General features: G+C 38.1%; 1 protein-coding gene across 1 annotated transcript; it reads left to right on the top strand.

Annotated features, from left to right (window-relative positions):
• Nucleotides 1–5293: 5293 nt before the first annotated feature.
• On the top strand, nucleotides 5294–15235 carry LOC120896173 (DE-cadherin-like). Its single transcript, XM_040300119.1, has 2 exons — nucleotides 5294–5436; nucleotides 11516–15235. Exon 2 carries the CDS (start codon nucleotides 11561–11563, stop codon nucleotides 14669–14671), a length of 3111 nt encoding a protein of 1036 aa, XP_040156053.1. The 5' UTR covers nucleotides 5294–5436; nucleotides 11516–11560; the 3' UTR covers nucleotides 14672–15235.
• The last annotated feature ends 969 nt before the right edge of the window (nucleotides 15236–16204 follow it).

The following is a 16204-nucleotide window of genomic DNA, read 5'->3' as shown; positions in this document are numbered from 1 at the left end:
TTGCTACCACCAAAGGTCTGCGCCAGGGGGACGGGCTTGCTTGTCTCTTATTCAACCTGGCGCTAGAGAGGGCCATCCGTGACTCGAGGGTGGAGACTACGGGAACCAACTTCTATAAGTCAACCCAGATCCTGGCATACGCTGATGATATAGACATCATTGGTCTGCGGCTCTCCTATGTAGCAGAAGCCTACCAAGAGATCGAGCAGGCGGCAGAGAGCCTCGGATTGCAGATAAACGAGGCAAAGACCAAACTGATGGTGGCAACATCAGCGGGCCCACCAACAAATAATCAGAATCTACGTAGGCGTGACGTGCAGATAGGTGAACGCACTTTTGAAGTCGTCCCACAATTCACCTATCTGGGATCAAAGGTCAGCAACGACAATAGCATGGAAGCTGAGTTGCGCGCAAGGATGCTGGCTGCCAACCGGTCATTCTACAGGCTGAAAAAGCAGTTCACCTCAAAGAACCTGTCGCGACGGACGAAGCTGGGACTATATAGTACCTTTATAGAAACGGGTTCTCACATACATCTCTGAGGCATGGATACTGTCCAAATCTGACGAAACCCTCTTAGCCGCGTTCTAGAGGAAGATGTTCAGAAGGATACTTGGCCCCGTATGTGTGGAAGGACAAATGAGGAGCCGCTATAATGACGAACTATACGAGATGTACGGCGACCTCACTGTCGTACAGCGTATAAAGCTCACCAGGCTCCGGTGGGCTGGCCATGTTATACGCATGGAAATGGACGACCCAGCTCGTAAAGTCTTTTTAGGCCGTCCACAAGGACAGAGGAGACGTGGTAGGCCCAAATTGAGGTGGCAAGATGGCGTGGAGGCGTCCGCCATCAAAGCCGAGATAACGGACTGGCAGACGAACGCGCGAGACCGTGAGCGGTTTCGGACACTCCTGAGGCAGCGCCGGATAAGTAAATAAGAGACTATCACCAGAACATACCGTTCACCGGCGCCCGTCCTCCGCAACACTAAAGCTCCAATCTCAATCTCAATTAAATAATCTATTCTTGTTTTTTGGCGCAGATTCTTGTGATGTACGCTAATTTTCAAATGAGTGCCGAGCAAATGTCGGGGTCCATGCGTTGGCCGTATGTTTGTGACGTAGGAGCTTAAATGATTCCTCATCGAATCAACATGAGAACTACGCGACCCAACTTGTGAGAAAATGTTGTATTGCTACTTAGTCAGACCTCAGTAATCAAATATACCTCAGTTATCTGGTGGCCTACTGCCTAATTGACGGCAGAATTAGAGCTATCGAATCCATGCCTCGGAGAGCCACTCTCTATGCTTTACGCTGACTTGAGTCCCTTGAAGAACGCCACCGTAATGCACAAAGAGCTTTTATAGTCAACCTGGTAAACCATCGCATTGATATAATATTGTAAATTTTTTTAAAAATGTTTGAGTTTCGTGGGTTTAGCAGTGGTTTAGCATATTAGTTTGTCGAATTAATTGCCTCCGGTATGGGAACGGGATCATTTTCAGGAACGGTATGGGACCGGATTCAATTTGATGACCGATGTAGGGTAGGAATCAATTTAATGGCCGGATTAAGGGTAGGATCAGTTCCAGGGCCAGTGTAGATTCATGATCAATGCTAAGATCTGTATTAGTTTAGGAATCAATTTCACAACCAATTACCAATTACTAGTTACACATCCACAAGCCCAGCAAAGGGCGTTGTAGAAGTTATAGGATGGATATGGACGATCAATCATTTTTTTCTTAATATGACCGTTGAAATTAATAGTAATCTGGGGACGACATTGTTTAAAAAAACCTTTGTTATCCTAAAATAAATCCAAAGCTAATAAATACCCCTAAATTATATTCTCTAGCCCAGTGATCGGCAAACGTTTGAAGTAAAGGGCCAAATTGTAAATATCATCAATACCCGCGGGCCAGGTAATTTTGCACTTAAATCATTACATTATAAAAAAAAAACAAAATAAATGGTTTATTGACGTGGTTAATCATGGCAATAGGATTGGTGATATTATTTTTTTTTCTGCGATAAGCTCATCCAAGCAAGGTTAAAGATTGGTAATTTATATTAATAATACAAAATTGTAATAGTAGAAGGGTAGTTAGATCTCGGTTGCTGCTGAAACCGCACGCTACCCACAACATTATATTTTAGATGATTGGATTGCAATAGAGGTAGGTGTGAACAAGCAAACTGATAGTATTTATGGAGTATATTTTTATAACACAGCATTTGACGGCTTTCTGATATATAAGCAGTTGAACGATATCAAAATTCATCACCTGAATTGGTTTGGGGGGAATTGCCAACAAAAGGGAAATTGCCATTCTTTTTCATTATCACAAGCCATTTAATGCCTACAATAATTTTTGGAAAAGACAGTTTTTGCTTTCAACAGGATTAAATTCCAGTCCATATGGCTTCAACGAAGTTTTACGTGCGGCTTGCAATGACTTTGAAAAGCGGTTATGGGCGTTTACATGCTGAAGAGTCCACTTCTAGACACATGAACTTCTATTTCCGTAAGAAAGAGTCAAAAAAGTGTCCCAAAATTAAGTGAACTCCTGAAAAGCCCTGTACTAATTAGTCCGTCAACCCATATTACTTAATTCAAAGATGGAATAATACGACGGAATATATGCTAATAGTGGTTCAGTATTTTTTATACGGGCGGTTTTTTTTAGTGGGGCGGTCCCGTGGTACAGTCGTCAACTCGAATGACTCAATAACATGCCCGTCATGGGTTCAAGCCTAGAATAATGAATTCTGTCTCGAAAGCCTGTATAGGCCGGCATGTCCGCGTAGGACGTTACGCCAAATAGAAGATTTATTATACGTATAGTTTCTTCCCATCTTCTACAATCAGTCAAATTCTTTTGCGGGCCAGATTTAATGTTGCGGCGGGCCGCATTTTCGCGGGCCGGACTTAGACGAATGCTGCTCAAGCCTTATAACTGCATAATGAAATTTACTTTTCGTTTTCTGTACAAAAATTAGAATATCTCCAAGCATTTAATGGTTTTATTGAACTTGATATATTCAAGTTACAAGTTGCACATTACACAACCGTTATTTTGACGTTAGAAGCTAAAAAACTGAAAAATAAATTTCACTCAGATACAGGGAGATCCAATTGAATAAATATCGTTTGCTATTGATCTCAACATCTTTGATTTCGATGTCAATATGTTCCACGGCATAATGCATGCATCCATATTGTCAACCCATTTTCATTCGATACCAACATTGTCTGCTTCGCTCAAGGTTCATAAATTACTACAGGTCGGTCCATCCAGTGTACTTTGATAAATTGTCATTTGACAGCTAGGGAGTTCCAATTTACTTAGCAACTCATACAAAGTCCTTAGAAACCCATACTCCCAATCTGACAATCTCCATAGAAATTGCCATCCATCATGGCTACCAAAATCAGAGCTTAGGACCCACCTGTAGTCTATCTAGGCACCAAGACTTCGATGTGATAAAAGTCATTTGTTTTTTGGCGGCCTGCAAGCAGTATGTGTCGTGCCACAATTTTTTGTTGAAAAGTTATTGTTACAAGCACTAGATACATAATGAAGGGAATTTTTACAACATCTGGCAAAGAAACATATAAAGTTAGCAAAACAACCTACACTGCTTGCAGTTCGCTACAAAACATTCAAAATTAGAATTTTATCACATCTAAGCAGATAATTTTGACAATTTTGTAAGCGCCTGTTTTATCTTATCTTACCTGAAAATAAGATTCATGGTAAACATTGTTTCTAAATCGTATCCCTCATGAAATTAAAACACATTAAATCCATTCTGTTCCCCGTAGCTTTAATGCCACATAGCTTAGAAATGCGTGGTTGTAATCTTTTCTCTGAATTCTGCTTTCTGTTATTGATTAATCTGTTTCTTTTAAAATAAACTATAACTGAAGATAACATATCACCTGCGATAACATATAAGGTTTTTTCAGTGCGGAAGAAAAAGAAAGTACGTTCTGGTCGTTGCAGGTCCATGACAGACGTTTTAAAAGCCAGTTAAAAAAACAGTTAACGACTGCTCGATATCGCATGTAGGCAAACACAGGGAAACAATTTGAGCAGTATAATTAAACGACTCTTAATTTGTATTGCACATGACGATCTTGAGCTCTTGACGATCGTTTGTTGAACGACGGCATAGGACACGTTGTTAAAATTAACAAATGAACTCAATGCGTTAGCGATGACACAGTCGAGCAGTTTTTAACGACTTTGGCTAATTTTAACGACTGTTAATTTTTAACCATTAACCATTCTTTCACGATGCCTGCTACCATTTCATCGGGCTATGTTGCAAATGTGTATGTGTATGCCTGTGAGCCAGATATCGAGAAGTTAGAGTTAGAAACCATCAACACATGCAATATGGGCTTCCGGAGGAACACGGCATTAGAGTAAAAGCAGATAATTGGATAAACTTTCCGATAACGCCAACTCGAACTCATCTTGTTCCCCTTCACGCACAGTGTTATTAAGCATTTTGTTTTAATTTTTGTTTAGCTTTCCAATCCTATGATAAGCTGTAAAATTATCGTCAAAAGTCTGTCATTCAGTCTCAAAATATGCTACGCTCCAATACGCAGCCAGCTTTTGGACAGGTCGCTTTAGAATACTTTTTGTCATTAAATAATTTGTACATCCACCAAACACTCACTAAACATTGCATACTTATGGCTCTTATATTCGTTACTTCAATCTATAAGTTGTTACTGTTTTTTGTTCTTGTTTGTAATATTATAAATTGACCGGCGATTTTAATGGAATAATTTTATTTAATTCATCTTTTCAATTCGAACCATCGAATTCGAACCAATCTCACCCATATGTATGTGAGTTGGTATTTTGCAAAATTTTGCAGTATCCTGAAAAACAGACCTTCTTTTGGCTCAACAACCGTTGTCGGTCAAGGCCTGCCTGTACCACTTTGTGGGGTGGGTTTCAGTGACTTATGGATCACCCCCGATATCAGAATAGTCAGTCCCATAGTTAGTCCCAACCCATGACGAGCATGTTGTTAAGTCGTACGAGTCGACAACTGTATCAAGAGACCGGTTGCTTTGACCGGAAGAGACCGGGTCTACTTTGAAGCTGGTTTGATAAGCGAAACTGATTAGCTACGACGCTTTGAATTATCGGCGAACAGAGCAAAGCACCTTGCTGGGAACTGATAGCGTTGTACCAAAGCGTTAGATCAAAGTATATAGCTTCCACTCAGTGTACAAATGTAAACAGTATGTTGTGTTTACTGGTCATAACATGTCTTCATCCAAAAAGTAACAATGTGATGAACAAATAAATCAAATTCTAATCTAACAAGTGAAAAGTTGTGAACTAATAATTGTAATTGTGTCATGTAGTAAGGAATATTCACAATTGACCGTTATGCAAAGTGAGTAATGAAATATATACCAGCGTTGTTTAGGAACTGAATATTACTTGTGAAAAATAGTGTAACAAAAAGTTTAATGTAAAGGAAAAGCCTTTCAATACATTGTAAACATCATATGGAAAGTTGAAAATCAGATGAAATTGAAAGTAATACAGAAATTATAATTATATACAATATATACAGAAATTATAAAAGTTTGATGCAGTTTAAGATTCTGCGCAATGCATTGGATATTGTTTTGTTGGTGATGTGTAGATGATGCAGTTATTCGTAGCCAAAGACAAATAATGATGGACTATGAAAGTGTTTCGAGATATTTCCTTCTTTCAGATATTATTGTGTTGCACTAAATGCGCGGTGTTAATTAGATTAATTTTGTGTACGAACATGAACATTGCGTTAATGGTGACGTGCAACATTATATCTGATACAGATAAGGTGCTGCTGTGTGGTTCGGTAACAACGCTGATTTGAAATAAAGTTATGTTGTGTGTAAAACGATGTGTCTGATTTGATATCGGTTTGCCTTTTTAGTAACAGATACGACTTAAGAAAGTGTGATACAAGTGCGAAATAGATTTTAGATAGATAGTTTTATGTATAACATTGAATCGTATTAAATTATCTTGTCCGCGCCCAGATAAACTATAGTTCATTTACAAGCTACACCACAATCTATCAAGCGGGGCAACAAGAGCTAAGCAGTGATGATAAATGTCATCATCTCTATTATAAAATTCTAGTAAAAGCTGATCAGCGTTACTTTCCAGCGGTAGCTTGGATGTTTTTTGCTTAGTTTACATCCATACAATGGCAACCACATCGACTACAGAAAACGCAACGCTGACTTAGTTTTTGGTATTTTGAAACGTATGGAGAACAATGATACAAATTACAGTCAGAATTGAATAATTGAACTTTTTTCCGTGGTCTTTTTCTATGCATGGGCCTAATTTTTGGTTTAAGCAAAGCTAAAGAATGTCTTCTACTACATGTAAGTAAAATGTTCCAATCAGTGGTCCAAAGAACTGGATCCGGATGTATGAAAACGTTGCGAAAACATTTATACTAAAAAGTAACTGAAATACAGTGAACCCTCTCTTATTTGACACCTCTCCAATTTGAGAAACCTCTCTTATTTGAACATTTTTTACAGTCCCTTGATTTCCAGTACATTTTTGTACCTCTAATTTGGAAAACCTCTGAAATCTCTATCCCTCTTATTTGTGTATGGTGTTGCCATGGTTATTGAATGATGTATAGTCAAATTGGCGATTTTGTTCGCAGTTTGCTATAGCAACAGTTAGGGCTGCATACTAAATGTTCTGTTTCTTTCTAATTTGTATGGACCTTTCATTCACTTTCCACCTCTGTAATTTGAAAACCCCTCTTATTTGACAGTCCCATCGCCTCTCAAATAAGAGAGAGTTGACTGTAAATAACCTTCTTTTAGGAGTAACAGGACATGCCGGTCTATACAGGCTTTCGATACTAAGTACCACTTAGCCGGATAGTTAATCCTTGATTAGGGCGACGGTCCATGGGACGGGCATGTTATTAAAATGTCCGAGTTGACGATAGTACCGCGGGACCCCTCGATGCAACAAGAGATAAAAATAGGAAAATTGGACTGGGTGGTTCGATTAGTGAATCAGATTCAGGTACTATTCAGGTCCCGAAATATATAAGGAAGCAGTATCTGGGCTAGGAATCAGGATCTGTTCCATGACAGACATGGAATCTTAATCATTTCAAGGATCAGTAGGGGGTTCTGTTCCAGTACCGAAATGTATATGTTGCAAGATCTGCATGGAGTCAGAATCAGTTCCAGGACCGTTATGGGTTCAGTGTAGGTTCTGGTGTGGGTTTGGGATCAATTCCAAGGCCGGTACGGTTTTTGATCCAAGGCCGGTACGGCTGTTATACCGATATATATATACAATTTAAGTACCGGTAGGGTAAAAATATCAATGTAAGGGTACAAATGTACTTTAATAGATTTAAAGTGTCAGGAAGGTAAATTTATGAATATTTTAACAGAAAGCAATGGGAATATGTTGTATCTTCGCAATCACAAGCATTTTAACCATCAAACACAACAAATTTACGAAAAAAAGTATATTTTTGTGACTGCTTCGTTGTACCTATAATGGTGGTATGGTTCCTATAGTCGTAGTATTGTGTTACTATCGTGTTGGTAAACAAAGATACCTAAAAACTGTGTATAATACACACGGAACTTAGTTTGAAGCTGTTTTCAAATGAATAGTAAGAATCACATCCATAATATTGTTTTCTTACATAATTTGATCGTAAAAATGTATTAAGTGTGATAAGTGATTGAAATATTAACTAAAAAACTTTATAACTGTAGTCTTTAAAAACCAGTAAGAGTAAGCTTGATTCGAAGTCGGTTATTCACTCAGTTGAATATACGAATTTAAGACTTTTTTGGTAAATTACTTACAGGAAACTCATTTCCGTTGCTTATTTTAGTATAAACATTACGAAATGTTAACAATATCGTGGAAAAAATCTAAAATGTTCGGTTTTTACTAATTTTATAATTATGACCACTATAGCAACATGGCTGTTTTTTGTACCTATAATGGCACTATGGTAAAAAAAAAACAAATAAAAATGCGAAAATATGGTCAAAAGGCAATAAATATTAGTAAATCAATAACATTTCACGAAAGTTGTGTTAAAAAAATAATAATTGCATTGTTATGTGGTCATTTAAAACGTTAGCAAAAATATGATTTTTGAAATCCTAGGGATTTTGGAAGAATGTTGACACATTTCACAAAATATGTTGTGTTTCTATCACTGCAATGGAATGGCCCAATTTAACTTTTATAGCCTTTTTTAAAAGAACAGAGAACATTAAACAATGAAATAAATAAGTTAATTGTTCTTAATAATCTTATTATCACATTTTAGAGCCATACTGCCACTATTGTTACTACACCACTATAGGTACATTTACCCTATAGGGTCAAGATATTTTTCAGATCCGGCATGGAAATGGGATCAACTTCCCGACCGAAATGGATCAGGATCAGTAAAAAGGATCAGTAAGGGGTTAGAATCAGTTCCACGATCAGGTTCATGACTAATTATAATACCTATACGGGAATGGAATCAGTTCCAGCACCAGAATAAGTTCTATAAAATTTCAGGATTACATGGGTTTGGGATTAATGCATCACTTGGAATTAAAAACCACATGGAATTTGCGTTGTATTTTAAGAAATCCGTTGCCTGCAGGTTGTTATATACCCCAGAAATTATCTTGCATAACCCTGTAACCGGGCCAAATTAACTAGTCACTGTTATAAAATTCTAGGCAAGGCTGATCAGCGTTATTTTCCAGCGGTAGCTTGGATGATTTTTGTTTAGTTTACATCCATACAATGGCAACCACATCGACTGTAGAAAACGCAACGCCGAATTAGTTTTTAGTGTTTTGTAAGGTATGGAGAAGAATGATACAAATTACAGTCAGAATTGAATAATTGAACGTTTTTCCGTGGTCTTCTACGACGTGTAAGTAAAGTTTTCCAATAAGAAGTCCAATGATAGGTGGCTTACTTTAGGTGGCCACTACTGTAAATGCGAATGTATGAAAACGTATCAAAAACATTCATACGAAAAAGTGACTGAAACAAATATCCTTCTTTTATGAATACAGTATATGCTCGGTAATCCGAACTTGATTGAGTGCAGATTATCAAATGACGTTTTGACGTGATTTCTTATTTTTGTCGCGGTTCATGAGTTAATTGTTACATTACATACATTTTCATGTTCTTCAAATAAGTTTATTATTTAAAAAATAGAAAGATATTTATATTTTTAATCATAGTTCATTACTTTTGACCGAACACTGTTCATCTCATAAATTTGATTGTCAAACATGCGGATTATTGAGTTGCGGATTATAGAGCGTGCGGATTAAAAAGGTGCGGATTACCAAGCGTATACTGTGACGGGTCATGCCTATAAAGGCTTTCGATAGTTCAGTCGATCCTTGCCGGATAGTCAATCCTTGCTTAGGGCGACTGTCCATGGGATGGGCATGTTGTTAAGATGTCCGAGTTGACGATAGTACCGCGGGACCCCTCGATGCAACAAGAAATAAAAATAGAAAAACTGGATTGATATGTAATCTTAAACAATTCAAGGATCAGTATGGGGTTCAGTTCCAGTACCGAAAGGTATATGTTACAGGATCTGCATGGGGTCAGAATCCGTACCAGAACCGATATGGGTTCAGTGTGTGGATTCGGGATCCATTCCAAGGGCGGTACGGGTTTTGGAGCCGTTATACCGGTATATATACAATTTCAGTACCGGTAGGGAAAATGTACCAATAGCGGTGCAATTTGTAGGTGTACGGATGTGATTTAGTAGATTTAAATTGTCAGGAAGGTAAATTTATGAATATTTAGCCACATTGCAATTGGAATATGTTTTATCTTCGCAATCACAACCATTTTTACCATCAAACACAACAAATTTACGAAAAAAAGTATATTTTTATGACGACTTCGTTGTACCTGTAATGGTGGTATGGTTCATATAGTCGTCGTATTGTGTTACTATAGTTTTGGTAAATAAATATATCTGATAAACTGTGTATAATATACATGGAACTTAGTTTTCAAGCTGTTTTTATATGAATGGTGTTGTTTTCAATATGAAAAAATACATCCATAATATTGATTTCTTACATAATTTGACATGTAAAAGCTGTATAAATTTGAGCGATGAAAATATTAACTAAAAACAGTATAACGACTGTAGTACCCAAGCTGGGAAAAGTGTGCTTGATTCGAAGTCGATTTTTCACTCAGTTGGATATGCAAATTTTGGCCTTTTTGAGTAAATTACTTACAGGAAACTCATTTCTGTTGCTTTTTTGTTTTGAAAACAATACGAAATGTTAACAATATCCCGAAAAAAATCTAAAATGTCCTATTTTTACTAATTTTATAACTATGACCACTATAGTAACATGCCTGTTTTGTGTATCTGTAATGGCAATATTGTAAAAAAATACATAAAAATGAGAAAAATGGTCAAAGCCAATGAATTTTTGTAAATCAATAACATTTCATGAAAGCTATGTCTAAACAATAATATTTGCGTTATTCTTCTTCTTCTTCTTTGGCTCAACAACCGATGTCGGTCAAGGCCTGCCTGTACCCACTTGTGGGCTTTGGCTTTCAGTGACTAATTGATTCCCCCCCAAAGTAGGATAGTCAGTCCTACGTATGGCGGCGCGGTCTATTTGGGGATTGAACCCATGACGGGCATGTTGTTAAGTCGTACGAGTTGACGACTGTACTACGAGACCGGCTATTTGCGTTATTATGTTGTCAATTAATGCGTTAACAAAAATATGAGTTTCGTTATGAAATCCTAATGATTTTGGGTGAATGTTGACACATTTCACAAAATATGGAATTTTTCTGTCACTGTACATTCCATTACCCATTTTAACTTATATAGCATTTTTAAAAGACCAGAGAACATTTAAAAACAAAATAACTTAATCATAAATAACTTAATTGCTCTTAAATTATTGTATGGAGCGCATTTTAGTGCAATACCACCACTGTAGGTACTATCACCGCTATAAATACGTTTACCCTATAGGGTCAAGATATATTTCAGATCCAGTATGGGAATGGGATCAACTTCACGACCGGTATGGTATCAGGATATGTTAAAGGACCAGTAAGGGGTTAGGATCAGCTCCAAGATCAGATTCATAACTAATTATAACATCTATTCGGGAATGGAATCAGTTCCAGCACAAGAATAAGTTATATAAAATTTCAGTATGAATAAGCATTAATTATAAATCATTTGGCTCTTAATGAAATTTGGCATAAAACTTAAATTGGCATAAACTTGGAATTGAAAATCACATGGAATTTGTGTTGTCTTTTAAGAAATCCGTTGCGCACAGGTTATTATATATCGTAGAAATTATTTTGCATAACATAACCCTGTAACCGGGCCAAATTAACTAGTTATAATAAAAACGGTTACGTTTGCTCTATTTCAGAACTACTCCCATTTCTCATCTGTGTGAAACGAATAAGCTGATAAAATGACGAGACGAATAGGTTTCGTCCTATTGCTGATTTCATCAAACTGGATTCATTGCCACTGTTTTGCTGCACCGGATTTAAATGCACCTGTAAATCATAAACCAAACTTTCACAATTGTGGAGAATACAAGCCGACATTAAAAGAAGAACAAGAACCTGGGACATCTGTACTCCGCGTGACCGCCACTGATCGAGACCAATCTCAAACGATAAAGTACAGTATTGCAAATGAAACGAGACAAGAACAGCGTTTCGCCATCAATAAACATACTGGCGAGCTCTCTTCGGCATACATCTTCGATCGAGATCCTCCGCATCGGGATACCGAGTTTTACATCACGGTACGAGCGACCGATAACGGTCAGCCCAGTCTGGATGATGTGTGCACGATCAAAGTGACAATTCTAGACATCAATGACAACCCACCAGTGTTTGATAAAGACTTTTATGAAGCGTTTGTCTCCATGAATACGACACTTCGCCAGCTAGTGACCATCATCACAGCAAAGGATATCGACGACGAAACAAATAACGTTGTTAATTTCGAAATTGTACAGGAATATAAAGATGGCAGTTACTTCGAGATTGACCAACACACTGGCGTGCTAGCACTGGTTAAGCGCATCGATCGCAAACCAGGAGAGTATTATGCGCTTCGTGTTCGCGCTTACAATCAAGGTTATATAGAAAACGAATCAGAAAACCCAGAAGTTGATGTGAAGGTACACATAATTGACGCTGAGAAACGCTTACCATATTTCACCAAAGTGCCAGAAGTTCCTGTCATATTACACGAAAATTTCACTGCATTTGATCAGGTATTGGCAGTGTTTGAAGCGAATTCAAATATAAACAACGATAGCAACGTTATTTTTAAATTAGTGCGAGGTAAATTTGAACAGACTAACTCAATGAATACATTCCTATTGGAGCAGATTAATAATACAGCCCACATTAAGCTGGCAAGAGCGCTCGATTATGAAAGCGTCACCGAATACACGATAACGGTGAGAGCTACAAACAGGCACGATTTAGCGGCGGAGGCTGTGGTGAAGATCATTATCCTGGACGTGAATGATAATGTTCCGGTGATCATTAAAGATGTATCATGTGTGCAGTATGAACTCATCGATACTTCACCGGTATTTCAAATACACGCGTACGATTTGGACGGTACGTCAGCTAACAATATCATTTCGTATAGCATTGCTGAACATAATCAACAGCATTTTGCAATTGAAACTCATTCGGGAACCATAACGAAACGGAATAAGCTGTTTGATGATGAAAAGGACATTTATTTTATCAAAATATCTGTTGAAGACAACGCACCATCTGACTTACTCCGAAATGGTAAACCAAACGTGCATTCACACACGTTAATAGTTAAAATTATCAACAGAAACACTAACAGCATTCCACAGATTGCATTAGCTAACATTCAAGGACAAGAACAGCGTTGCAGTAATGGTAACAAGTTTCAAGAAGTTCTAAGTTATGAGCAGAGTAATTATACCAACGAAAAGTTCATCATTGTACACAATTATGATAGCAAGTTTACAGATAAACTGATAGGAAGTGTGTACGTCGATCATGATATTGAAGTTCTTTCAAATAAGATGTTCTTTTGGAATGAAAGGATGAGTACAGAAACAAAGAAATATTTCAGGTTCAATTTCAAAAACGGTATGATCACGATGATAAAAGGTACACCTGAAGGAATATACAATCTAGAATTTACAGTGATTGAAGAATCATCCTATGTTTCACAACACAAAGTATCTGCTCGTGTAACGGTGACAGTGAAGAACATCTCGGCAAAAACAGTCAACCAGAGTGGATCGATTCGCTTCTACAATGTAACGGCTGGGACATTCATATCTCAGACACTGGGTGAGCTCTACACACCCATGTATCGACTTCAGCAAAGCATTGCAAGCATTCTGGCTACCAGCCCAGATCAGGTGGTCATATTCACGATCAACAATCGTAAGCTTGCCCGGGGTGCATTCTTGGACGTGTTCTTTGCAGTAGATGATACTATTTACACATCGTCAGAGGTCTTAAATGCAGTGTTAAGTTTGCATCTACGCCAATTGGAGGAAGACGTCGGTTATCGGATTGTGATGGTTGGCATAGATGAATGCATTGCAAAGGGTCATATGTGTAAGCAGGCATGTAAGAACAAGGTCCTTAAAACAGCAAAACCAATCGTAGTGCACACCAACACTAGCTCGTTTGTGGGAATGACCACATTGGTGCAAGCAGAGTGCATCCCACAGATAGAATCTTCACTAGTAGCATGCTTCAACGGTGGCACTTTCCAGAATGATCGATGTAAATGTCCCATGGGGTTCGAAGGTTCCCAGTGTGAAAAATTGGACATCTGTTTTAATGGAAGTGGGTATGCAATCTATCCATCGATCAACAGTGGTAACTTAAACCACATTAGCATTGAGTTATTGCCCCGACTAAAAGACGGGTTGGTATTCTACATGGGTCCTCTGAAGTATGACCCATCTTTGAAGGCATCACCTTTTCTGGCATTGGAAATCAACGATGATATGTTGGTCTTACTTTTGGACTATGGAACTGGGACGAGCCGTTTCGAGCATCAACAAATAGTTTTACACGAGATTACTAAAGTTCAGATTATTTTACAGCCATATAAGATTGAGATAAAAACAGTGAACAATAAGATGGGAAGCAGTAGGAGTCATTATGAAAATAAGGATTGGAACGGGTTTCTTCCAGGTAATGTGTCCCTTCAACTAGGAGTTTCATCAATTAGTCTCGATAAGCTGGGATCGCTATACAGCTGGAAACATGTACCATTTACGAAGAGTTTCGATGGTTGTCTACGCAATCTTACAATAAACGGGCGCACGATGGACTTTACCCAAACGAGTCACAAACATAATGTTTTATTCAATTCCCAGGGATTCACAGCAATAGGAGAACAAACGTTTTCGGTATGGATTGTAACTTCAAGTATAGCGATAATGGCGATGTCGATACTAATCGTTATACGATTAAAGGACTTCTTAAAATCATGGATTAAGATATTAATCAGAGCACCACAAACAGAATCAATGGAAATGATGATATAATTGCATCTTACACCTGAACAATTACCATCCTTTACCGAAGGCGATGAAAGAAGATGCGGATTGTTGAGTGGTATGTCAACTCCTTAAAATGATTCTGATATTTGTATTGGACTCTTAATCTCTTAGGGCAGCTGTGCCAAACTCGTTGCATCAGAAGGCTGCAGGTACAGATTTTCAGTGATTCGCGGGTCGCAAAGTTGAGAATAAAAAATGTACCCCAATTTTTATATAACATACTCTTTTAGTTCAGTATTGTTAAATAAACTCACTTTTTTGTACTCCTCGCTTAAAATCAGGATTCGTTTTATATTCACAAATTTACGATTTTATTTTTCTTTGTGATCTTTTTTATGTGAGAAAAATGTATGTACTTTTAAAGTCACATACAATTTCTTTTATCCTTATTATAAGCCGCGTTTGGACACGGCATATTCTGATAGAAAATATCTTTCAAACACACTTTTTCACTGAGGTAGGAGAAGTCTGGTGCCGGTCTGGTGGTACAGTCCCTAACTTGTACGACTTAACAACATGCCCGATATGGGTTCAAGCCCCTAATAAACCGTGCCCCCATACGTAGGACTGACTATCCTGCTATGGTAACAATAAGTCACTGAAAGCCAAGCTCACTTCACCAGTGGGTACAGGCCAAGGTGGAATATAGAGGAGGTGTCTTCTTAGCGTTTGGCATGTTGCCATTTTGAGATTCAGTTTGACAACAGCCGTCGATATTTGTTTACAGGCAGCAGCTGCATTATAACGTGTAAAATGCCGATTTATGGAGTGTGGATGCAAAATACAATTTTTGATTGCTAAACAAATGTTAATTAAACGAAAACAATTCATTTATCCTATTCAAATACCAGCAACATTCGTCGCATTTGACAACTGCCGTCGATCCTGGTTTTGTGCTTTTTTCTAAAGCCTCGATGCCCAATTGTTCTACATGACGACACCTCCTTTCTACCCACTTTGGGTACAGGCAGGCCTTGACCGACAACGGTCGTTGTGCCAAAGAAGAAGAAGGGGAAGTCTAGCAGCCTGTGGCGAATCTTTTTCGAGCAATCTAAGGCGGCGCTCTGGCACCAATCGAACACGACATCCCACTCGAACAAACCCTTATAATCATATGGTGGTGCACTGTCAGACACAAACAAACAAACAAGACAAACATGTCAAATCCGATACATTTTTCATCTTCGATGTCGTGTTCGATTGCTGCTAGAGCGCCGGTTAAGCTATCCATCGCTGGATGTATAAGGCCGAAAATACGCGGACCGGAATTTCGCGGCTGCGGAATTCCGCTTGCTCAAATATGTATGGATATGACAGTTCGGGAAAGAAGCCGTTGACATTTTGTATATGGATTTGACAGCAGGCGGAATTCCGCGGCCGCGAAATTCCGGTCCGTGTATTTTCGGCCTAGCAAAAATATTGCAATCTTTTGACAGGCCGAAAGAAATATCGTTTAATTTCTACACTAAACGTTAGTTATCGATTATTTCCAAGTCCTAAATGTTCTAACGGTTGTAT

This window comes from Anopheles arabiensis, chromosome 2 (genome assembly GCF_016920715.1).
Source record: "Anopheles arabiensis isolate DONGOLA chromosome 2, AaraD3, whole genome shotgun sequence".
NCBI classification, from domain to species: Eukaryota; Metazoa; Arthropoda; class Insecta; order Diptera; family Culicidae; genus Anopheles; species Anopheles arabiensis.
This window is presented reverse-complemented; position numbering and strand designations above follow the sequence as displayed.